Source organism: Anomalospiza imberbis, chromosome 11 (genome assembly GCF_031753505.1).
Source record: "Anomalospiza imberbis isolate Cuckoo-Finch-1a 21T00152 chromosome 11, ASM3175350v1, whole genome shotgun sequence".
NCBI lineage: Eukaryota > Metazoa > Chordata > Aves > Passeriformes > Viduidae > Anomalospiza > Anomalospiza imberbis.
Genome location: NC_089691.1, coordinates 827,824 through 852,505, shown reverse-complemented (window position 1 = coordinate 852,505; position 24,682 = coordinate 827,824). Strand labels below are relative to the sequence as shown.

Below are 24,682 nucleotides of genomic sequence, written 5' to 3'. Positions count from 1 at the left end.
GTCAATTTAAGTCCTCAATAATTTACTTAAGTGATTTACTTGACTGATGTGTTGTCTTGACCCAGTAGGGCAGAGTGACAGACACTCAGCTGTGGCAGAGTTCCAGCAAAACCAGCCGTTGTTACCGTCCAACATAAATCATTAGCTACTGTCTTGTTCCAGGTGTACACAGGTGCTATTTAAAACAAAAAAAGGTGATAAATTTTATGTTTGTAAACATAACTCTGTCAAAACTAATCCTGTTTCTGGCAGATGAAGATGTTATCCATACCTCTTGTGAAGGCAATATCCATTTTCAGGAAATAAAGTTCCTAGTGTATAATTATCTGAAATTGGCTGACATTAGTGCAGTGGGGGTACCTAGTGGGTTTAACTGGATAGCTGGGAAAGGAGCTGCCCTCTGCTAGTGCTGCACACACCCGTGGGGACAATGACAGGATGGCTGCTGGTGGCCTGATGGGGCTCCAGGACCTGCTGCCATCTCATGTCAGTGGCTTTTTAAGGATGCTCTTTGGACTCTTCCCAGATTACATTCCATACATGTGGAAGGTAGATATTGCCATTTGTAGCCATGACAACGACGCTGGCGAGTGCTGCTGATCCCTGCTTGCGCTACCTGAGACACAAGGGTCCTTTTAAAAATTACCTCTTGTGCTGTGCTCATCCTTTAAAGCTGAAAGTGAGCTTTGGCCCCTGAGAAGATGAACCCCGAGGTGCATTGAGTGGATGTGCTGAGCTCTGAGCTTGGTCTTGACCTGCACCAAGCCTCAAAGAACAGCACCCAGTCCCATAGGCTCCCACAGACCTGAGAGCAGCTGAAATCCGAGTTTAGGATTACACAGAAAAATCAGATGCTGTTCCAGGGTAAAGCTGTATGATCCAATGTATTCAAAAGCTTCAAGCAACCCATTAGTCCCCCATTATACCCCTGTTTCCCTGTTCCTTGCTGCCTTGAGTGCTTGTAGCAACAGCTACAGCAAAGCAAAAAACCCCACTAAAAATGCCAAAAGACCCCACAACCACTCCTCACCTGCACTCCCTTGAAAATTATTGGAATATGATTCAACTAATGCTACTCCATCGTTGACACTAGTATGTGTGATGTCCCTTTAATTCCCATGGACTGGAGATCACCAGCTCTAGGAAGGAGAGAGAGAGGAGAGGACCAAGGAGGAAAACCAGACTGGTTGATGACAGCTGGACAGGGTAGTGGTGGGCAGCAAAACATAGCTGAATTCTTCATTAAACCACGTGGCATTGCAATTATAACATGAAACTGGGGCAGATAGAACCCAGGAAACCACTGTGGGGAGGTGACTCCAGCATATGTTCAGAATGTAGCAATAAATGGCTCCTGGCAATTTTTTGCATATGTTCTTCCAGTAATAAGTAGCTTAACAAATCTTGAGCTTGGTTATGTAACAATATCATTAGATCAGCATTTGGGACCTATTTACTGTGACAGGAAAACAATACACCTATGATCTATTGTGGGCTGGGTTGAGATTTCCAACTTCAACAGTAAATATGGTTGATAAATTAAATTAACATGATAGCCTTGACATAGTACTAGTAGTTTTTGTATTACAGCTCCAACCAGGTGTTGAATTTCATTCTCAAAGAATTAACCTGAACTTCAGCCCTCTCAGGTCTTCACTCTCTTCATAAAGCCTATAAATACCACAGACAAGGCTTATGTCATTAGCCTCTTAATGTTATAAACATTTAATGAAGTTAAATTTGAAGTACAACACATTGTAAAATCGATCTGATCTTGTTGGGGAGACAAAGGGAAGAAAATTGTTGGAGTCATTTGGAAAACAAATTAAGAATTACATTCACTTAACTTTGAAGTGGATGAAAAATTATGGCCAAGATGGATAGAGCCATTGTGTTCCAAAGGCAAAGAGGGCTGGGAGCAGGGATCCTCTCTCAGAGGAGGATGCTGCCTGACACAAATTACCATCACCCTCAGTGGCAGGCAGCCTCCATCAATCACCTGGGGCATGCAGGCAGAGCTTTTCTAGAAACTGGAGGAATTTCACTCCAAATATTGCAGCTTGGGCACCTCTCCCTCGGAGCAGCCCCTTCAGCAGCTGGGGATTTCTGTGCCTTTGAGCACAGGTCTGCACTGTTCCTCTCCAGGGCTGCTCCCGTTTCCAGGGATGCTCACCTGCTCCCGGTGTGGCTCCTGCCCCCCAGCACTGCCCTCAAACACGGGGCTGCCTTGTCTGGCTGCAGGACAAAGTCATTCCTGCTGCAACTGCTTCCCTGGAATTGCCTCTCTAAGGAATAGGTGGCTGAGGTTCTCCCAGCCTGTACCACAGTGGGGGTGAGGGGCTTTGCTGGCAGCCATCTCAGTGTCCTGGCATGGTTTGCCAGCACCCAGGGTCTCCTCCAAGTGCTAAGCAGGCAGAAAAGAAATAAATAAAAATAAATAAACCCCTATTAGTGAAGGTTTACTGTGTAAAACTCGAAGACAATGAACAGGAAAAAGTGAAGGGCAGCAGATGTCTTAAAATGCTGCAGACAACAACCTGCTCAGAGGAAAGTGTACTTGTTCTTTCTTTTTAAAACTCATTATTTATTTTCTCTATTCTTCAGACCTAATGTATCACTAATGAATTCCAGGGGCTTTTTGAATCATGGTGATATCATGGGTTAAACCCCTTCTCTATTTTTTTGAATGTAAATTCTTTTTGACATTCTTAGTTATTGCAGAGCATTGACTTCTTTCCTACAACAAAACCAAATGCTCTTTGGTTTTGCATAGTTAACATTTTGCTAATGGGTAGCCAAGATTCTCTCAGCAGCTCAACAACATTTTCTAAAGCTCACTGGCGTTGTTGTAGCAACTGGTGGCTGATCTGTGAATAAAGCAGATGTCATTTTGACAGGATAAAGGGAGAATAATCTATCACCCGGCCACTGCCACTCCTGCCCAAAGAAGTCATCAAAATGACAACTTTGATGTGTAGCCATTAATTCAGGTCTGTGTATCCCTTCATCTCATCTCGTTATTATATCAACCAAGGGTATGTTACAAACACCAGGAGTTTCCCAGCCCCTCTCCCTTGTCTTTCTGAGGAAGTGCAGCCTGGATATACCGAGGCACTGATGGTTTGCCAGCTTCCTTTTAGGCTCTGATTGATTTTGCACTGTCGTCCAAGCTGCTCTGGCCTAAATAAACACAATATATATTCTGGAATGCTTTTTTTCTTTACTGTTTAATCTGAATTCAGCTCATGCGGCTCACAACTAAAAATGGGCAAGCGTCAAAATATTCTGACAGGTGCCCGAGCTGAGCACAAAAGGAGAGACAGAAGCAGATAGATTGCCTTTCTAACTTCTCAGAAAGGTTTTAATCCATTTATTTTTTGTATAAGCTTGTGTTTTAATTCTCATAATTTGTAGTTAGTTGGTACAACTCATTGACCCCAGTGAGTCATCTCACATCCCCCTCTTTTGGTGGCAGCAACCACCATGTGTTTTAACGCCATCCTTTTAAACACTTTCCATTAGAATATTCCCTATTTTTTCTATGCTTCTAGTACTGGGGCATCAGAGCAATATGCCCCTGCTTTGTGGAGACTTTGAGCTGAGTTTCTGCTTGCCAGAGGCTGTTTGTTCCCCCTGTGGAGCTGCTGTCCACATCCCCTCCCTCAAAAAGCCTGCTCTGCTATCTCCTTTGCCTCCCAGCTTTGCTGATCACTTGACTCAAGGATACAGACCAGGTTCCTTCCATTTCCCTGGTGCATGACTCATACTTAATGTGGAGGTTATATTAATTACTGTGTGCTCAGCATTTAATGAGCCTGGGAAGGAGTCTCCTCTCTTCAACTACCCAGAACACACAGGGAAATCACTGCATGCAGTGAATGCATTTTCCAAACTCTCAAATCTGGATATGTATTTTATACAAGGAGACAAATCAGTCATTGCTCAAGTTCCTTAAAAAAATGGATGGCAGAAGCTGAGAAATCTGGGCCATAGTCCTGTTTCTCTCACAGGCTGCCTTTGTGCCCACTGGCCAACCCTCCTGGGCTCTGTCTCCTGATTTCCTGTCTGTTTGTAGGGATAATAGTAGCTGGCTGGGACCAGGCTCAGCTCAGAACTTTTGTACAACTTGACATCACAGCATTAGAGAAGACCAAGAGAAATTATCCCGATGTTTTTTTAATATGTGGAAAACACTTTTTTTTTTTTAATAAATGACCTATCTTCCAGTGTGATAGCATTACAGTCTAACATGACTGCCTGTACTAGATCTTGTGTGTCTTTCTCCATTGACTTCTTTCTCAAGGTGATGGGTATTTAACATCCTCTGTGGGATTTTATGCTAGAAAATACACTATATGTGATGTCCAGAGTTCATATTTCCATGTGCAAAAGAAAAGTTGCTAGGTAAAAACTTCTGTGTGAGAAACAACTCACAAAACAGGTTTCTTGCTGGTTCCAGGGAACAGATACTTGGATTTGGCTTGATGTGAATGAAATTGCTCTATGGGCTATGCAGCAGCAGGCAGGCTCAGCTTTGCTGCAATCTGCCTGTTCTGAGCCCTTTCTGTTCCCTGCTGGACACAGTGGTGTGCCTTCCGTGCATTGATTTGTTCAGGGGTTTTCCTTCTGAGGCTTTTTCCTCTGTGCTCCAAAGCATTTCTGGGGCGCACCCTGTCTGTTACAGGCCTTTAGTTTCTTTATCTTTCAAATGTCTTTTTCTGTCTCCTAGTTAGAATCATGGAATGTCCTAAACTGGAAGGGACCTACAAGAATCATCAAGTCCAACTCCCAGCCCTGCGCAGGACACCCCAACAATCCCACCCCGAGTACCCCTGAGAGTGCTGTCCAAGTGCTCCTGGAGCTCTGGCAGCCTTGGGGACATGACCAAACCCTGGGCAGTCTGTTCAGTGCCCCAGCACCCTCTGGGGGAAGAACCTTTCCCTGATATCCACCCTAAGCCTCCCCTGGCCCAGCTCCAGCTGTTTCCTGGGTGCTGTCCCTGTCTCAGGGAGCAGAGATTGGAGCTGGCCCTCGGCAGGAGCTGCAGCCTCTGGTGAGGTCTGACCTCAATCTTCCCTTCTCCAGCTGAGCAAACTAAGTGCCCTCAGCCACTCTTTGTAGGGCCCCTCCAGACCCTTCACCATCTTCACTGCCCTCCTTTGAACATTCTTTTTTATACTGCAGTGACCAAAACTTCAGATGATATTTGAGGTGAGGCCACCCCATTGCAGAGCAGAGAGGGACAATCCCCTCCCTGGCTCGGGCTGGGCCTGGTGCCCCCAGATCAGGGATGTCCCCCCTGGCTGCCAGGGCACTGCTGACTCACATCCAGTTTTCCATCCACCCTGCAGCTCAGACTTGGAGACCTTCTTGCTCCGTTGACTTCTTAGGTTACATGTTGGGGACAAGGGACAGTATTGGTTAATATGCACATTTGGGACATTCACAGTGCACAGAAATACCTATACAGAATCCTAATTTGGATTTGTGCATCCTGACTGCAGTCTGTGACGTTTCTCTGTTTAACAAATTGATTTTGAATTGTGGTCAGTTAAAAAGAGTTTTGTAATCCACAACAGAGTTTATTGAGAGCCTTGTGCAATAGGGTATATAGCCATTATTTGCCTTTTCTAAGTTACTGCATCCCCTTACAATAACTTTACCAAATGAGCCCCTTAAGAGTATATTTTAAGGATGTTTTCAGTTTAATTATCACTGTTGAAAGACATATCTCTGTTACCTTTGTGCATACATGGCAATGAAAACTTAATCATGGACTGAGACTCACTAATGTTTTGTGTAAATGCTTCTAGTATCAAGCTGAGTGAATTCAGGTTAGTTGTCCTTTTAGAAAGGCCAAGAGGTAAAACCCTTAAAACTTATTTGGGAATCCTGAGGCAGAACATCTTCATTTCCACAAACTGGGGTTCCACTACGGGATGGGGAAGGGAGATTCCACAAGTAACAGCTTCCCAGCTCGCAGCCAGGCTTTTTCCCTTCTGCTTCCCGCTGCTCTCCCTGCCCCTGCTCCTGGGCTGTGTTTCCTCTGCCCCATCCAGGTTGTCCCCGCGCCCAGCGCTGCCCTAGCAGCACACATGAAAAGATGTATTTTCCTTTGGGGGCTGCATTGTCCTGCACTTGTGTACATTTCAGTGCCATTGTGAGCTCCTTCCCCACGTAAAAACAGAGCTCTTCTATCCCGGAGCACAAAGACCAGGCTGTTGTGGGGGAGGAATATCCACAATATAAATCTTCCCCCTTCTCCTGTTTATTCTTCGTGCCATTCAAGCCCATTTAGCGAAGGACCAATTAACTCCACATTCATGGCACATTCTGATGGGCGTGATTTCTCCTATTTTGGATGACACAGCCAAATTTCCAACTACTTTCTAGTTGAATGCAGCATTTGGTTTTCCTTCTTCTTTAATTCATGGTTCCCAAACTGTTATTCCAGTTATTAAACAAATCAACATCTTTTTTTCCTTTCTTTCTCTCCATTTTCTCATCAGCAATATTGTAAAATATAGGGAAAATGTGTACCAAATTGAATTCCTTGTGCATCCAGTTTTTTATTATTGTGAGTAAACTGTTTAAAGATATTTGTCCTTCAATAATTATTCTGCTAGCTGTACATGGCACATCACTGCATATGGAAATTTACAGGAAGCAGGAGTTTTACACATTACTTTCCTATGGTAAAAACATGCTGCAAAATCAGTAACTTGTAAAGTAACTCTAATTAGAGAGGAAAACACAGTTTTAACTATCATATGGTATTCACTAAATCAAAGCCCAATACAAACTGGGGGGAGATTCCAATATTAAATGTTAGATCTGAATTATTTAACCATAATACAGATTTGTAATGAACATCCCTACTGTATCTGGTTGTGTGGAATTGAGGAGGACTAAGAGCAGTGACTCAATGAAAATTGACAAGACATAAAATTGAAAGTAAATTACATTAATAACTTTATTTTGATACCCCATTCTGGTGCCTGAATTGAATAAATATTATATTTTGTGTTAAGTGGCAGGTCTGCAATGAAACTGTACATTAATCCCTGATGTACATTGCTAGGATTAGGTACTGCATGGGCTTGTGTTGTTAAATAATACATGTACAAGGATTAATTTAAAACCCAAGTCCTAACAGACAGGTTGTCAAACTTTGCAGCATCTTTTGTGATGCTTCTGTTTCCCTTCTCAGAAATTCTCCGTTTTCACAGTGTTGGGTGGGAGTTTTGCCTGAGAAGGATCAGTGCACACAGGACAGAGCTGTCTCACCTACCCCTGGTGGCACTTGCTGCTGTGCAGGGAGTGAGTGACACATTCCCATCACTGATGCCTCATTAACTGGGGAGATCCTGCAGCCTGGAAGGAGGAGAGAACCTGATTTGTCCCAGACAATGTGCAATATCATCTGTAACGCTGGGCCACGTTTCTTACCCAGTGAAAAACAATGTTAGAATTAGACACGGTTTTTTATCAGCCACAAATGAGTTAAGCAGTAGAAACAGAACGATTTTAAATGCAGAGAAATATTTACCACTCAAATGTCTGAAGAAATCAGCAGCGATAAAAAGGAAATACCACAAAGGGAATGCAAAACAGCTTAGCTGGGCTCTGAAAAACAAGTGAGTAGTCTTTAAATTTGCCTCTTTAAACTTGTCCAATGGTTTTTTGTATTTTTGGGCTCTGGCCTTTTGGGTGGTGGGGGGGAAGGATAATGTAAATGCCAAAAGGAGCTGGACAAAAAGTAAGCTTTGTATCCTATCTATGAGAATCAGACGATGTGTGTCATGCAAGTTATTACAGTCACAGTCTACAGTCTTACCCTGATGGGAATCAGATTTGACAGCAGCACAAAGCAGAGGTTTAACTGACAGCACACACAGCACATTTGCGAGTCATAACGCCACAGTTTAATGACTGACGCATGTGGGAAGCTAATTCGGATTTTTTTTTTCTTGAATGGGATAAATGAGCATCCAGTTAATACCAAACATGAATTCAAGCCATGTGACAAAATTGATGCTACATACCCTGTTCTTGTTTTGCATATTCTGCAAACTAAGCAGCAGGAAAAGAGCCAGGAGAGAAAGTTCATCCTGCTTTCTGACACATCCACCAATTGCAGCTGAATCCATCCAGCTTGCTGCTTTTGTGTTCACAAACTAATTACCCTTTCTCTGTTAAATAGCCTAAGAATTACAAATTGTATGCCTGTTTTGAGAAAAAGTACAGGTTGAACAAGCAGACGTAGTATAAATAAAATATTTATATAAAAATAGTCTCTTACAAAATATACTCTCTTATCCTATGGTTGATTTTTCCAAAAGATGGAATTTTGTCTGGATTTTCTTATTTTTAGACATATTCCAAACAAGATTTTATTAATGTTTCTTTCTTTAATCGAAGGAAAAAAAAAAAACAAAAAAAAATGCAAAACTGGTAAAGATTTTTAACCCCTACCACTCCACTTTTGTTCCAGACAACTAGCAGCAAACAGGAGGAAACAAACAAACAAAAACCCCAAAATACAGTGTGTTTGTGTATGTACATATATATAAAGACGCCAGCTTTTGTCCTTAAACATCAAGTACTGTAGAACATATCCTGCAAGTCCAACTAATAGAAATATCCTAGTCAAGAATAATATGTACAGCTCCAGTGTTTCCTTGCTGATCCTACAAAATTATTTCACAAAGAAAGCCAGCTATCTACTTTAATTGCAGAATTGTTCCAGAAAAGTTGGTAAAGTTCTTCTTTTAATTAAATAAATTAACATTAGTTTTATCTGAATAAATTGTTAAATATTGTTATTATTATGCCCAAGTGTCCCAAATCCCTGTGCTAAAATCTGCAGCTCACACACGCACGAGAAAGGCAGATAAAGCAGTGTCTACAGAACCCTTCTACAGTTCTTCTTGCTGCAGCAAGTGCTGTGAAGTGGAAAGACGGGCAAGACCAGTAGAAGCTTTTCACGAGTGTGGAAGCCTAAATCTGTGTTATCCATACACTCCTACAGGCAATTCACGGGGAGGCTCTGTCCATCCCATCCTGTGCAGAGCCCTTTTGTAGGGATTTCTCCCCTACCCCTCCCTTCTCCTCGTACACAGAGGTGTTTGACCATCCCTTTCCCAAACCAAGAGTCCATTGCCACACCCGGAGATTCCTCCCCGGCCGGTGTCTTTCCGCAAGGCAGCCAGCGCTCCTTCGTCCCGAGGGGCAGACTCACTGAGATGATCCTTTTCTCTCTCTTTCATGTCTCTGGTGGCCCGGGGTGGGGTTTGCTTGTTTTTGTTTCTTGGCTGACTTTATAGGAGTCTGAAATGTGTATCCACATAAGCAACGAATCGTGAGGAGAGAAGAGAGGGCTCTGTTCGAGCATCTTTTTGAGGAGAGCAGCTCTTCCCGCAGTTCGCTCAGCTACATCGAGCGCATGTGCAAATGTATCCAGGCCCGGGAGCGGCCAGGGCAGGTGCTCACTTACAGGTGTACACCTCTGTCCTCTCGCTGCACGTGTTGCATTTCACATAGCAGCACCAGTGGAACTTGCAGTTGCACTGCCACACCCTGGAGTACTGGTGGGTGTTGTAGCCGCGGCCGCAGCACATCAGGTCACAGCCGTTGGATTGCTGCGCCGTCTTGTTGCACATCCTGCCCTGCGTGCCCACGCTGCCCGTCACCGGGTCCTCCTCGCAGTAGTTGGGGGATTTCTCAATGTACACCAGGTCTGTGTCCATGGGTTTGCGGTAGGAAAGGGGCTTCTTGATCTTGAGGAAGGTGGGGCGCTTGTTGCGGCTGGCCCTGACGGGCTCCACCTGCACGGCCTCGTTGTACTTGTCCTTGAGGATGTAGCCCAGCTCCCGGAACTTGGGCAGCGTTGTCCAGCAGGTTTTAGTGGTACAGGACCCCGAGACCCCGTGGCACTTGCACTCTAACTTCATGTTTTCCTCCAGGATCTGTGGTTAGAAGAACAAAGAAGGATGCATTAATAGCAGGGCTGTTAGATGGACCCTGGGTGACACTCGGGGATGGGTTTGTTCTGCAGTGAGAGATGCCACCACACGCAGGCCACGCCGCTGTCCCAGGCAGCAAATGCTCATCAGTATGAGCCAGTTCTGCCTGCAGAGCTGATTCCCCTTCTGCACTGTGAGCGCAGCAGGCAGGATGACTCTGCCTAACTCCACAGCCAAGGGACCAATGCTCGAATGGGACCCTCCTCAGGCACAGCTTTTCTTCAACATGATTGCCCAGTGCCCAAACACTTTCCTTTTGAAGTTAACAAGCCTCATCTTCCCTTCCGCCTTCACACCCCTTGAAATTCTGTCCCTGTATCTTCTCCTGCTATTTACCAGCTCAGTCTTTGCCAAATAAAACTGGAGTCCAGCTTAGTCCCTGCTCTGTGTCCTGGGCCCTGCAGCTGACCCCAGGCAGCAGTGACACTGGGATAACGCAAGCGAACACATCTAATTCCAGCAATTAATTTCCCACTGTCTTTTACTTGAAAGAGGCCACAATAATTTTGATGATGAAACTCTGCCTAACCTGGCAGGGCCCAGCCCTGGAAAGCCCAGTCAGAGGGATTATCAGGGCTCAGGGAGTGGTCACATCATTTTTCCCCTGAGAAAACCCAGCTGATCCATGCAGCTCCAAACCTGGGCAGCCGGTCAGAGATATGGGAAGTGGAATTAACCCTTTGTTACAGCCTCTCCCTTCAGTTCGGGGTGTTTGGAAACAGCAGACACTGTCACTGGCCATTTTCAGCAGAAAACAGCAGCCTGCACTGAAGGAGCCAAGTCCAACTCCTAGGCTGGACATGTGTGGGGACCTCGAGCCTAAAACCTCAGTGTGAGCTGGGGGTGGCAAGGACAGAGAACTGACCTAGAGGAAGGTGTCCCTGCCCACAGAACAAGGGTTAGAATTAGATGAACTTTAAGATCTCTTCCTATGCAAATCATTCCATGGTCCTGTGATCTTTTGATTCTATGAAATAGCTTTATTTTTATTTTAGTCTGTGAGCAGATTGTCAGCACATGCGGTCTGAAGACAGAATCACAACCCCCAAAATCACAGGTCCAAGCCTTTGACACAAGTGAACTCAGCATATGCTAGGTCACATTTTGTGCTACTGGTTTTAATTCAGCTTCTCATGTAAACTATCTAATGACTGCCCTAAAACTCAGATGTGAGAAAATTCCATATTCTGATCTACATCTTAACTTCTGCTCAAGCTTTGGCTTTATCTTGTTATCTTGAGTTTCTCTCTCAGCCACTGCATACTTCTTTTATTGCTCACTCATTCATAAGGCAGGACACTTGGAAGATAGATGAGGAGATGGAAAAGGAGTTATAGCACAGAAACCGGAAAAATAACATAAATTCCTTTAGCCTCGTTTGTACCTTTTTAAAAGCTCTCTTTTTTGAAATTGAAACTAGACAGGGATACATTTCTCAGCCCTAATTCAATCACTGCTCTTGTAGAAGGGGTTGGCCTTACATCCAAGTACCATGTTCAAACTTGCAACAAAATATTTCCAATCCGCCATGGGGATCCACCCAACTGGCCTGGAACATTAACACAAAACACATCATGTGCCATCTATCCAGGCAGGGTTTTTACCCTGAAGTGTAGTTAAGTAGCCTAAATTGCCTTTTGGTTTATTTCATTACCATCCCATTTAGAGCCAGCAGTCTCTGAGGGATGGGGCTCCTCGGGAAGGGATGGGGGCTCCTCGGGCAGCCTCGTGTCCTGGGCTGGGCTCCTGCCCCGGCCCCAGACACAGCCAGGCCCTGCTCTGCAGCTCTAGCCAAGCCTGGCCATGGGCACTCAGCGTTGAAAGGGCTGCTTTTGCCTGCGCAGAAGTTTGAGCAACACCAGCTGAGCTCCAGTGCCAGGGGTCCTTCTTAGAGGTCCAGAAACACCTGGAAGGGGATGGGAAGGAGCAGAGGGATGAGAAAATTCTGCTTTAATGTTCTCTCTCCCTTTTACTGTTTCTGTATTTTCCTAAGGTTTACTGGCTCCCTCTCCCTTTCTCTCTGCACTTGTCAGAGGTGCCAGAGGTTCCAAACTCTGTGCTGGAATCTCTCTGGCACATCTGCCTCATTTCTGTCCCCCGCCCTCTGCAGCTGAGCTGTCCCCTCCAGTCTTGCCTCCTCTAACCCAGCCTGTGGCTCACGACCCCTTTTGTTGCTTCTGTTCTTGCACACAAATCCATCCTCCTCTCTGGGCTTTCAGGGCCGTGTCCTGCAAATTCAGCAAGGCTGAATTGGCTCCACAGCCTGTAGAAATGAGGCTACATGGAACTCGAACTGTCTGGCCTCAGCAAAGCAAACCCTGCAGTGGTGATTTGATGGTTCTGTTGTACTCTGATAGCAGGTGCTTGGACTATTTGGTCTACATTAAAATAGGTGGATGGTGGTATTTTAACACTATTATATTATTCCAGTACCTGCTGATGAATCAGTGCCCATAATATGGGATTCTTTGGGAAGGGACAGCAGACCACAGTCTTTTCCTTGGTTCCTGTGAGCCAAAAGCACTGCCCTTCCCTTAAAAACATGGTCTGTGTTAAGATCAGAAAGCATTCTTCACCTTTTATTTCAGGATTTGTTTCTTTGAAGGAATTATCCAGCAGCTCATGCTTTTTACATCAGATTTAAACTTTAGGTGTGTAACAGACTGACTTTTCCTAAAATGTAAGAGCCTGGAGGGAACAAAATTTCAATCCCAGATCCCATGTTTTTTACCAAATGACCATATCCAGCTCCACCAGTCATAGGAAGTAAATCTGTATGCACCAGTGGGTGCTCTGAACTGGATTAAATGCAGACAAAGAGCTGGAGTTCTTTTAGCTTTGTCCACTTTTTCTTTGAGCTCCTACAGCAAACTGTCAGTACTTGTTTCTCCCTCTATCTCCCTTTGCCATTTGCCTCTGGGAAATAGTTTGTGTGGGGAGAGCTGGGCTGGCTCTCCCTGCTGATGTTATCTCCAGATGCAGCACCTTTGGGCACTGCTATTGGGAACACAACATGTTTGCTCTCCCCCTTTAGCTTTGCAGGGAACGTGTGGGCTTGGCCATGGGAGGGTGGCAGCAGCAGCCCAGGAGCTTCAGGGGCTGTTCCAGCTCCATGTGGCCCTGGAGCCTGGCTGGAGCAGGCTCAGCCAGGGCTCCTGGCTGTCCCACCCTTCTGGAGGGCACATGGAGAGCTGGTTCTGTGCCTGGCATGCTCAGACACAGCACTCACACCCACACTGGGCTTTTCTCAGCCCGGAATCTGTCCCGAGTCACTCAGTGGTGTGTCCTGGGCTCCCAGCACCAAAGCAGCTGAGTTCCCCAAGGACCCACACGTGGGGTCAGGGACTGCCCCGTACCAGCTCAGCCACAGCTCTGCAGCCCTTGATGCCAAAGCTGTGCTGAAGGACCTACATCTCAAATCTGGAGATCATGCCACCTCCACATCATGCCTCCTGCAGCAGGATTCCCATGGGAATGGGATCAATGCACAGCCAGGCACCCTGCAGTGCTGCAGCCAGAATAACCCCAGCCCCAGGCTGCATCTGCAGCCGGGGTAATTAGTGAGATACTGACTCCTGCTCACCAAGGCCATGGTCTTGCCTAATTTTGTCTGACATCAGATCACCTGGGTCAGGAAATTCTTGTCTCCTGCAAATGTCTGCACACACACCTTCACTAAAGGTCAAGGAAAGTGTAAGTATTGGCAAAATGAGTGAGATTTTCACTCCAGAGAAGAACATGGCAGGGCTTGGAGAGAGGCCACAACATTTCTGTGGGCTGGGGAGGGCCATGGGGAGATGCCCCTTTCAGCTGGTGGAAGATGAGAATTGGTGATTTTATATTATTACAGAGGCAATTGTAGCTCCTTAAATAATACAAAGCTTCTCAAACACTGGGACTAACATTGAGATACATTTGTTTTGCTATTGGAAAGATTCATTGAATTAAAAGGATGTTTTAAGCTAATAAAATAAAGCCATGTCTCATTTAGCCTTTCAACAAAATAACATAAGAACCAAATCATGTGTAGAGTGAGACCAGGAATTGGAAAGGGCACTGGGTGGGTGTGTAGCACTGACTGGACAGACAGCAAAAGGACTATGTCTGCTAAAGTTATTAGGAAATGTCTCTGCCACTTGTTTTATCCAAGTGTGAGATTAATCTCAAAAGGATGCTACTGTTGAAGTAACTTGCAGGACTGTTCCAGCACCAAAGCTCTGAAATCTGATGGCAGTACAAGTAATACCTGGTGCTTTTTGATTGGAAAAAAAAAGAACAAGAGAGACCACAAACGAAGAAGCCCTGCTGTCAGAGACAAATCCTATGGAATCTTTAAGAAATGTGAGAAACTGCATAAAAGCCACTCCAATACAAGTTTAAAGTTAGCAAAGGCGTACTTAAACAGAAAAGATGGAAAATATTCCCATCAGTGGATGGCCACTAATTATATACAGAGAGCTGCTGTCAGATGTCTTCTGTAGGAGCACATTTTGCACTATCTCCTCTGGCAAACTGACTGGGATGGGCTTGGAAAGGATTGTGTCCCGCAGAGTGACTCATCCCAGACGGGCTTTGATACCTCACTTGAACATCTTATGAAGATCTTATTAAGCACAGCCAAAAGATGGTTTTTCTCATGTTTTTGATAAGTAAATCCGTGCAAAAGAGTATCTGAAGTCAGTATCAAACAACTTTGCTCCTGAACACCACGAGCTGTGACTATCCCAGAAATCCTGCTATCCAGGCAGGCTGAACCCTTTTTCTCATGACAAGAATTTTTGTGTTTTAAATAAAAAATGAGCAGGGAATCACCACAGCACGTGACCTACATCAATCAAACCACCTTTGCACTTCCCTTGGAATAGGTGTCTCAGGAAAATCAGGTAACCTGCTGGTCTGAGGGCTGGTTATGCAGGGAGCCAAAAGCATTCTGATAAATGACACCCTGCTGCAAACACCACAGCTGGGTGGGATTTCCCAACACCACCATCTACCTTCTCTAAGGGATATCCTGTTTTAAAGAGCAGAAAAACGTTTTCCAGATTTGAAGTATGACATCCTGAAAAATGAAGGCTTCGGAAATTTTATACTCTCATAAATTCAATATTTTTTGTCCTATTTCTGACCTTTCTCTATGCCACCCAAAGCAGGAGATTCCTTTAATTTCTTGTATGCCCTTTGTAGGGTTTCATATTTATTTTTGTACTTTCTGCCTGAAATATTAGTTACCCTTTACTTCATCTTTATAAAAAAATGATCACATACCAGAATTATTTTTGAAATGCAGTTTCTGTTTCCCCAGTATGTCAAAGAAGTAAACAAGTATTAGTTTGACTTTCTGCATGGTCACAGTGCTCACACAATGCTGTCAGCATGTGCAAGCAGAATGGGATGCAATCCTCTCTCCCTGGGCAAGTTGTGTTGTTTAAATCACAGAGTCGGTGCCCTTCAGTCACTGCCTAACACTGTGCAGAATAGCAAATGAATGAGAGCAGGACCAGTAAAAGCTGAGAGGAATGCAGCAAAAAATATTTTCTCCTGCATATTTTTCTTATACTTCTGATAACCTCCATGACTTGCTGTAGACAAAATCAATTTATCACCACTTCTGGGTCCAGAAAGTAAATTTCACAGAATGCTTTTATAGCCGTTATTTTTGAAGAATAGCTGAACTTGGGACACAAAGGACATAACTGGTTTCAAAAGGTGAGATTTAATGAGATGGATTCTCACACAACCTAATTAATGCTCTTCTCAAACATTAGGCCTGGCCCTTGCCTTTTTGCAAGCTGTAGGAGCTGCTCTGTGAAATAAAACAACGTGTCACAATACCTCAGGGCCACAGACATATTCAGGGGGGAAAAGCCCTCCCACACCATCCAGTCCAAGCTGTGTCTGATCCCCACCTTGTCACCAGCCCAGAGCCCTGAGTGCCACATCCAGGATGTCCTTGGACACCTCCATGGATGGTGACTCCAAACCTCCCTGGGCAGCCCCTGCAGATGTTTACCAACGCCTTCCATGAAGAAATTAGTCCTGAGAATTCAGATTCTTCCTCGGCTTTCTGACACTGAGGGGTCCTTCTAGGAGAACAGCTTATCTGCTCTTGGGATAAACTTCTGCCCAAGCCCTCTTGGTTTCACAAAAGTAACTGTGCAAGGGCATCCCGTGCATGTGGCTGAGGCTCTGAGCTTGCCCAGCCCTCAGGAGCCCTCTCTGACTGCCCTGCAAACCTGATCACGCTTTATGAAAGTCAAATGAGCCTCTGAAGTTTGTGTTTGCCTCCATCAGGGTCCTGCCTGCAGAGGTAGTGGGCATGATGTGGCAGCCCCTGATGCTGACAGCTCAGCATCTGTAGGGGTCTGAGAGGAGTGACAGCCCCAAAATCCCCTGTGCCCTGGGGTCAGGCCCTCCTGCCTCAGGTCTCTCCTCTCCTCTCCTCTCCTCTCCTCTCCTCTCCTCTCCTCTCCTCTCCTCTCCTCTCCTCTCCTCTCCTCTCCTCTCCTCTCCTCTCCTCTCCTCTCCTCTCCTCTCCTCTCCTCTCCTCTCCTCTCCTCTCCTCTCCTCTCCTCTCCTCTCCTCATCAAAATGCAAATAAAAACCATTCATGCCCAAGCTGGAGCCGCAGCCTCAGGCTGGGTTTCCCGTGCTTTGAAGGGACGTGGCTGAGACAAAGTTCCTGTTTTCTGTGTTTTCTGTGGTGCGTTCAGTGCAAAACCTCCTCACCCACCCTTTCACAGGAAATGCTGTTAGAAAACTTCAAATTTCAACTACAAATTTCCAAATTAATGCGTAGGTAGGTTTTACATCAGGACAGAGACTGAGAGCAGCATTTTCCCAGTATCTGTTGGAAGTAGCTGGGAAATGGGGGGGTCCTGGTGTGGCACTTTGTGCTTTCTCAGTTGCTGATGACAAAGGCTCACTATTTGAAAGGTGGCCTGGCAGTTTATTGAGGGGTCACTGCTGTTCTGGCCCCTAGGTACAGCTGCCTGAAGCACCACTTGCCTTTTGGTTCTGAGGGGTTTTCTATTTAAAAGAAAGGTAAATATTTTAACAGAAAAAAAATGAAATAATTTGAAAGCATAACTCTCAATGGGTTTGATAAACTACTTGTTTTTGAAAAGTAACTCTTGTGAGACACATTATCACCCAGATTAGACTGTATCAATGCAGTGCCAAGTAAGTGTCATCATGTAGGAAGTTTGAAGATCTGTCATAAAAAGGAACTTGGAAAAAATAGCTCTGAAAAAAAAAATCTGGTTTCTTTTAATGTGCTTTCACTTGTTATTATTAGAATATAGCTGAATTGTCTTGAAGACATTCAATATGTGATTTTATATTCTATAGTTAAATGAAAATGGGATTTCCTACCCCTTACTGAAATGGGATTGTGAGATTAAGGGAGAATTTATCTAGGATCATTACTTGTTGCTGTCCAAGCAAAACTGACACTGTGGACATGATGGATTTTAGCTTGTGAAATAGTGAACAGTCTTGTTGTCTGGCCTACCTGAGCACTTTGTAGGATGAAGCTGAAATAGGCTGGGAATGGGGGTGGTGGCACAGAATTACAGATAGAGATGTTGGTTATGTTATCTAGCTCTCCTTCCTATCACTACATAAGTTTTCTACAGTACACATCTTCCTTTCCAAAAAGATACTGGATAGAAGGTTCATGCCAGAAGTGAATAAAAGATGAAGATCAAGGAGTTTTGGAAATGAAGAAACAGCATGGTGCTCACTGACACTAAGACACTAAGTTTAGAAAGAAAATTAGGCAGCAATTTTTCTGCCTTTTGACATGCTACCCACATAACATTTCTTCTTAGCTCATATCTAACTTCCTTACATTCTGGTCATCAATTAAAAATCACTCTAAATGCTGATACTTCCAATCAGAATTCTTTAAAATAGCGATCTGCGTGGTATTTTGCTATGTATTAAAAATGTCAAGGATGTCCATTGTAAAAAACATAATTTTCCTTAATCCCTGCTTTACCCTGCAAGCTCATCCCTGCAGTCAATGCATGGATCAGAACAGTGAAGTCAATGAAATCCAAGCTGGGCCATGTCTGCTGACCTTGACCCCTGCCAAGTCAATACAATCCTTCCAGCATCCTATGTCCAGAATGTCTGGTCTAAGTTTTGATCTTGGGACAGTGATCTTCACCCATTCTCTGGACTTCTGAACAAAGATGGCATTAAGAAGGCAAATGTGCTTGTAGTTTATGTTTTAGCATGATGTTTCTGAAGAAATGAGAAACACCCCCAGGTAAGAGGAACTGAATTTAATTATGCTCCTCACTTTGGGTACACAGTGAGTTAAACTCTTGGGGTTACTCAGACAAGGATGTCACTGCTGCCCCTTTGGGCAGCAGTGTCATGGAGCCTGAGTCATTCTGCACATAAAAACGATGCAGGGAAAACAAGAAATGACACAACTGGAATTTGTCCTTGTCACAGTGGATGCACACGGAGAGGAATGACCCAGGCCTGACTCATTCCCACTGAAATTTACCTTCGTGGGACCCTCCCCAGTGGAGGGGAAGCTCTCCAGTGAAGTGGTGCTGGCAGTAAAGGATTGTATATAAAGAATTGGGAGCCACCAGGTAGAGCATTTTGAGAAATGCTCAAGTTGTCGAGAGAAAAGTTTCCAAAGAGTGATTGAAGCCAAGAGAGCAGCCTGGCTGGTTCCAGACAAGTAATCAGGAAACACCTCTTGTGTTAAACTAACAAAGCCAGGTACTGGCAGGAGCATGAGCTGCAGAATATTATCACTTCGTATTGCTTCCAAATATTTCCAACCAATAGCCACACACAGTTAATTATAGGTTCATTTGGTTGCATACAAAACTGTGAGAGTTAACCCTAGGGTACCCAGCAGAGGAAACTACAGAGGACATTATTCATCATGCTGAAAAATGTCTATAAATTTTAGTTCTCCAAGACAGTAATTTTAGTTGAAAGGGATGCTTTTCCTTTCTATCAGCCTTTTCAAGTAATGTCAAAGTAATTCTCCATCAATTTTGCAGTACTGCCTTTATAAAAACACAAAATTTCTTAGCTGAACTTCTTCATTAACTCCTTTGGTCTAGAACAAAACATGAGCTATGCTTGTATTTGATACAGAGAGACATATTTAAACTTCAGTCCTAACACAGTTCACAGCTCAGTAAATGGCACTGGAGAGGCACTCATGTCCTGCTCTGCCTACCTGCCATTTCTGGATCTGGGAAGAGCACCTGAGCTACCTCACACCCACTCCCATTCCCCTCCTACTCCCAGCCCCACTATTCTCCAGGGATAACATGACCTGGGCTGTGGCAGAGGCTCCAAGCCCATTGCCATGGATGGTTGTACCCTAGGTGGGATCTCACCAGGCTGGCACATCAAGCAACAGCTGCCCAAGGAAGTGAGAGCCATTCTTGCCAGTTTAAAAGAAATGTCTCATTATTCCCCCAGGTAATCTCCACACAATTATTTTAGTTATTGGAAAGCAGAAGCTGGATCACAATGACAGAGTGTATATTGTGAACAGACTGCCACACATTTTGTGTTTACAATTCAAAATACTCATGTTATCATAAAATACCATGATTTTGGTGTGAATTATAATATTACAAAGATGACCTTCTAATTAAGTTTAATTCATAAGTGCTTTCCCCCTCCTGCTGCAGTTGGGACAACAGGTCCACACTTCCACATTTTCAAATAGCTCCCACTTATCAGAGATAAGATCCTACCAGCAGAGCTCCTCTCTGCAGCCCCGCAGCTGCCAAGAGCAGCACGCCCGGACCCAGGCCAAGAATTTTAACAGGGATCTTCTGGCCTGTTCTCAATGAAAATTTGCTCCAATGGAGAAGTGGAATTTCCTAAATTTATGTGTAATGCTGAGTGCAGCCTAAGCACAGGCTGCCCAGGGAAGTGTCCGAGGCCAGGCTGGGACTGGATGGGTTTAAGGTCCTTTCCAACCCCAATCATCCTGTGATTCTGCAATTCTATCATTTTGAGAAGTAGTTGAAGCTTTTGTCTTACAAAGCAATCACATGCTAACAGAATTCACTCTTGAGGCGTGCTGTGTGGATGGATGGGGTTCCCCTGGGCCAGCTCACCCTCACACCACCCAGTGCTGCTGCTTTTTCTGAACTGATCTACCTGCTCAACACTTATACACAAGTTCAGCAGCAGCAGCAGCCTACAATGCCATTGATGGTTCCTCTTTATAAGCCATGCACAAGTGAGTCTTCACCTTGAGATGGATGTTTTTAACAAAGGGTTAACCAGTTGCTCCAGGTCTCCAGTTCAGAAGGCCACTGGATGCCTGTAACAGAGCTAAACACCAGTCCCACCAGTACATGAACCATCCGCTAAAGAAACCACGCATGTCTGTAGTGCACCTTTAGTGTATTCATCTGATCTCAATTTTATAAATCTCTCATTAAGGGATACCTTAATATAAAGCAGCAGTCTGTTGGATTAAATGAAACAAATATCTTAATGCTAAGGTATTCCTTAGCATAGTTATTCAAATCTACAGTTTTCTAGAAAATATTTTAGGACTTTGACTACACCTTCCAATCTAAATTTCCTCTTAGGAAGACTTCTCAGGCTGAATCCCTGGGAAAGCAAAGCCCAGGCACTCACTTGGTGTCTGGCTTCCTTCTGCCTTCTCATTTCCCACTGGAAATTTCAAAGTAATTTCAACTAAATATGACAAAGTGTAGATATATTGAAGAAATTCTGTGAAGCCTTAATCCAAATTTTTTGGACACATTCCCTTGATTCCTTGTTGCACTTCTTTATTCACAGGCTATTGTGCCCTCTCGATGGTTAATTGTTCTACGCCTGCAGGATTTATCCACCCAAACATAACAGTGTGTGCTGTGGCTCAGGGAACATCTCCTGGGGGAGCAGCTCTGTCACAGGATGCATGGCTGTCCCCTCACTGTGTGTGGGCTCATTTTTGGTACAGGATCTGGAATGTTGTAGGCAAGGCTGATTCCCTCAGTGCGGGCCACCAGCCTGCTCCCACGGGAGCCTGGCTGGAGCTCCAGGATGGAGCTGGCTCAGATCGGGGTTACAGCCCATGCCATGACATTCCTGCTGCTTGGCCCAGGGACACCCTTTAGGTGCAGCTCCCTTTCAAGTACCAGAAGGCTCGGGCTGGTTTCAATAACCAGCACTAATTCAAATTAATCCCAGTGCCTTCTGGCACTAACTGGGCATGAGAGCCAAGCATCCTCCCTGCAGTTCCTTGAAACCTTTCTGTCCTTCCATAGCTCAGTTCTGCATCCTTCCAGTACCAACAGGCCTGTGTCCTTGGACTAAAAAGGTTGTTCTTTGTTCATTGATTTTTTTAATTGTTTACTTCAAAATACCTGGAAACTCTTTCCATTAAAGCAAAAGTCTGTTCCAGTTGTACAGCACATGCTGGCAATTATTTCTCTTGGTGAAATAAGGGCTTCATGAGCTCAGAGTTTTCTGCCACCACGTGTTAATGACAAGGTTTGAACCAAACCTTGGTTCAACTTTCAGTTTTACCAAAACCTCTTTTGAGTTACAGGTCTGGCTCAGGTAACTGAGTTCATGCTCCTGACTCATCACTGAGGCTCTTGGAAACGTTCCTGGAGATACTTTCAGCTCAGGCTCAGGAGGTCTGGGCTGTAACTGCAGAGGATTCCAGTTTCACACAGCATGGAGCAGAGATCCTGCCCCACATCCGAGTCTTGGGTTTAATTTGTCAGCGATTTAGTGAATGAGGCTGCAAGTGGGAGATCTCCACCAGAATTTGGTGTGCACTTCATGTATAAACACAGCCTGTTTCTGCATTAAAAGTGGTCTCAGTGAGCTGGCCTAACCATTGGTTTCCTGCTGACTTGGCCAATACCAATCTTCTTTGAGTTTTGCTAAAGTGTGTATATGGAAGATCCTAATAATAGGCAAGGAAATAAGTCTTGGGTTTGGAAACCTGAATTTCCAGTGTGACAAATGCCAACTGGAAGATACAGAACAGTTCTCAACTGCTATTTCTGAAATTTTTTCAAAAACTTAGGCCAAAATTCAGGTATGAAGCTCAAAAATCTTGGATTCTGATCTCAACAAAACATCAAGGAGCACAGGTTAACAAAAATAATACAAGGCAGGACAGCCAGGCTGATAGGTCACAGTTAAAGTTAACAGGTGCTGGTTTTTTTTCTTGCAACTTTTCATAGAGTTACAGAATGGCTGGAAGGGACCTTGAAGCTCATCTTGTTCCAACTCCTCCGTTTGTTTGGGCTTTGTTTCCATGACCAGGAAAAGTTTTACAACCCCCAAACACAGCAAGAATCTGCTGCAGGATGATTGTGCTCTGTGAAAGCTGCATATGATTCAAATCATTAATGTTTGTTTTGTTCTGCAACAGTAGAGACACCAAAGACTCTATCAAGGCTCCAAAGGTCCTGAAAACCCTGGGAGAAGTGAATAATCTACACAGCACCTCTGTGTATTCCCCTCTCAGCACCGAATGACAAGCATGGTCCTCTGGGAAGTGCTGCTAACTGTCCAAAGAGAAAGGCCAGATTAAATCAGAAATTGTCCAGAAACCTGTGACCCAGCCAGTGGCTTTGCTGAGCAAATTAATCACCAAAGCAAGCATCTGATTATTGCCATTATAAAAGGTGCCCGTTATTACATTTGGAATTTGAGATCTCTGTTATTTATGAAGAGAGGCTGGCCCTCAGTCCCAGCTCTCTGTCAGCAGCATGACAGACTGTCAGCTCCAGTAATCACACACATGAAATGCATGTTTTGCTCATAATGCCAGAATCCTCTAAAACTGTGACTGCAGGCGAGTGATAGCATTTATCATTCCCTAATCTCCAGTGTAAATCAAGAATTCAGTTTTCAACCACATGAGATATAGGAGGGAGCTGAAAGCCAAAATACAAGTAGGACCATGTATCACCATTTCTGATTAGCTGAAAGTGGAGGACAAGTGGAATGAAAATTCATTTTTGTGGATTACAGTTCTTGTGCAGTCCAATTCCCTCTCATAATTTAGACCAACATTAATGCTTCCTTTATCTTTACTCTGGGCTGTTGAGAAGATGCAGAGCTTGTCTGTCAAGCTTGGACTTGCTTTAAGACTATTATCTAAAAAGTAGGAAAGCCATAAATAGGGCTTTGATCCTTTCAAACACAAACAAAACGCTCTAAGGCTGCTAGGGATGTGTATTTCTTTTCACACCTAGGAGCCTGCCCCGCAGAGCCCTGGGATGGAGTTGGATGGGATTTTGGAAGCACTCAGCTGCACCCTGTGGTCCCACCAGCCTCAATGGGAGCTTTCCCATTCAGTGAACTGGATTTACTCCAAACTCAGAGCTTGGCTTTTCTGGGAATCCTGCTGCCCCAGCCAACACAGGGTGACAAAGCTGCCAGGACAGACTTTGTGGCATTTAAGGCTCCTTTTCTAATTGCACTGAAGTACAGCTGGGGTGCCAGGCCCTGGGGCCGGAGTGCTTGGAGGGAAGGCAGGGACTGAGCCCTGGGTGTACCTTGGATAAATAGAACTGGGTCCGGGCATGGGGTGGACACTCTTCTTTGTCTCCACAGCCACATCAGAGATTTGCCAGAAGATACTTTTACAGATTCTGTCTGGACACAGTGAAGCATAAGCCTTGTGTGTAAACCTTCTCCTCAACATTCCCTGTCTGCCCGATTTTAGTCTAGGCAGAATATTGTACCAGGAGAGCTCCTGGGACACCCTACACAGGCACATCTTCTGCACCCAGCGCCAGATTTCCTGGGTTTGGGTGACGTTTTAGCAGTGGAGCCAATTTTTTATCTATTAATTCTACTTCTCTGTGAGTGGAAGTGTTGTGTGCTGTCCTGGCTGATGACAGGTGGCAGGATGTTCTGGGCATGGCTGTCTCCAGCACAGTGGTGCCACGGCCAGGCTGTAGGTCAAGATCTGCCAACCTCCCCTGTCACAGCTGTGACAGTGACAGTGACAGTGGGATCTGGCAGAATTGTCACTGCCACTATCAACAAGGGGCACCATTCAGCCGAGTGTTTGAGGAGCAACCCTAACATTAAGATAGGAGTTTCTGAAAAGGAAAATGAGGAACATTTCTGTGCCTATGCCAGAAAAACCAAACCAAACCAAACTAAAAAGCAAACCAAAACAAAAAATCCCACCACAAACAAAAACACATTGGAAACTGTGAAGTGCAATTGCAAAGGCATTGCTAAATCCTGAACTCCAGGAAACATGGCTATGCTGCTGGTAGTCCAATATCCCTTCATTGCTGGTGCCAGGAGTGTCAGGGCAGCCTATCCCAGTCCTGCTTGGCTTGAAGCTGCTCTCTGAGACTCTCTGGAGTCTTCAGCATTTGTGAGCAGCTCCAGACACTGGAGCTTTATTCTGGTGTGTGGCATTAGAGCCGTTCCTGCTGATGGGTTGGGAGCAGCAGGGCACAGTGTGGCTCTCTCAGCCAGCTGGGCTGTGTGTAGGCACTGCTCAGGGCTGGCTTACAGCAGCCACATCCCTGTGGGAGGAATCTCCTGGATCCTCTGTGCCTCTGTTTCTCCCTGGCACCCACCTGTGCCCAGCCAGCACTGTGCCTGCCAAGCAGACCAGCATCCCTGGTCATCTTTTGGGAGCAGAGCTCCTATCA

General features: G+C 44.9%; 1 protein-coding gene across 1 annotated transcript in view; it reads right to left on the bottom strand.

Moving 5' to 3' along the window:
- Positions 1–5,686: 5,686 nt before the first annotated feature.
- Positions 5,687–24,682, bottom strand: part of WNT7A (Wnt family member 7A) — a 36,780-nt gene continuing 17,784 nt past the window's right edge. Inside the window, exon 4 of the mRNA XM_068201450.1 lies at positions 5,687–9,968. Within this exon, the coding sequence (XP_068057551.1) occupies positions 9,489–9,968 (480 nt within the window). The 3' untranslated portion in view covers positions 5,687–9,488. The remainder of the gene's footprint in view (positions 9,969–24,682) is intronic.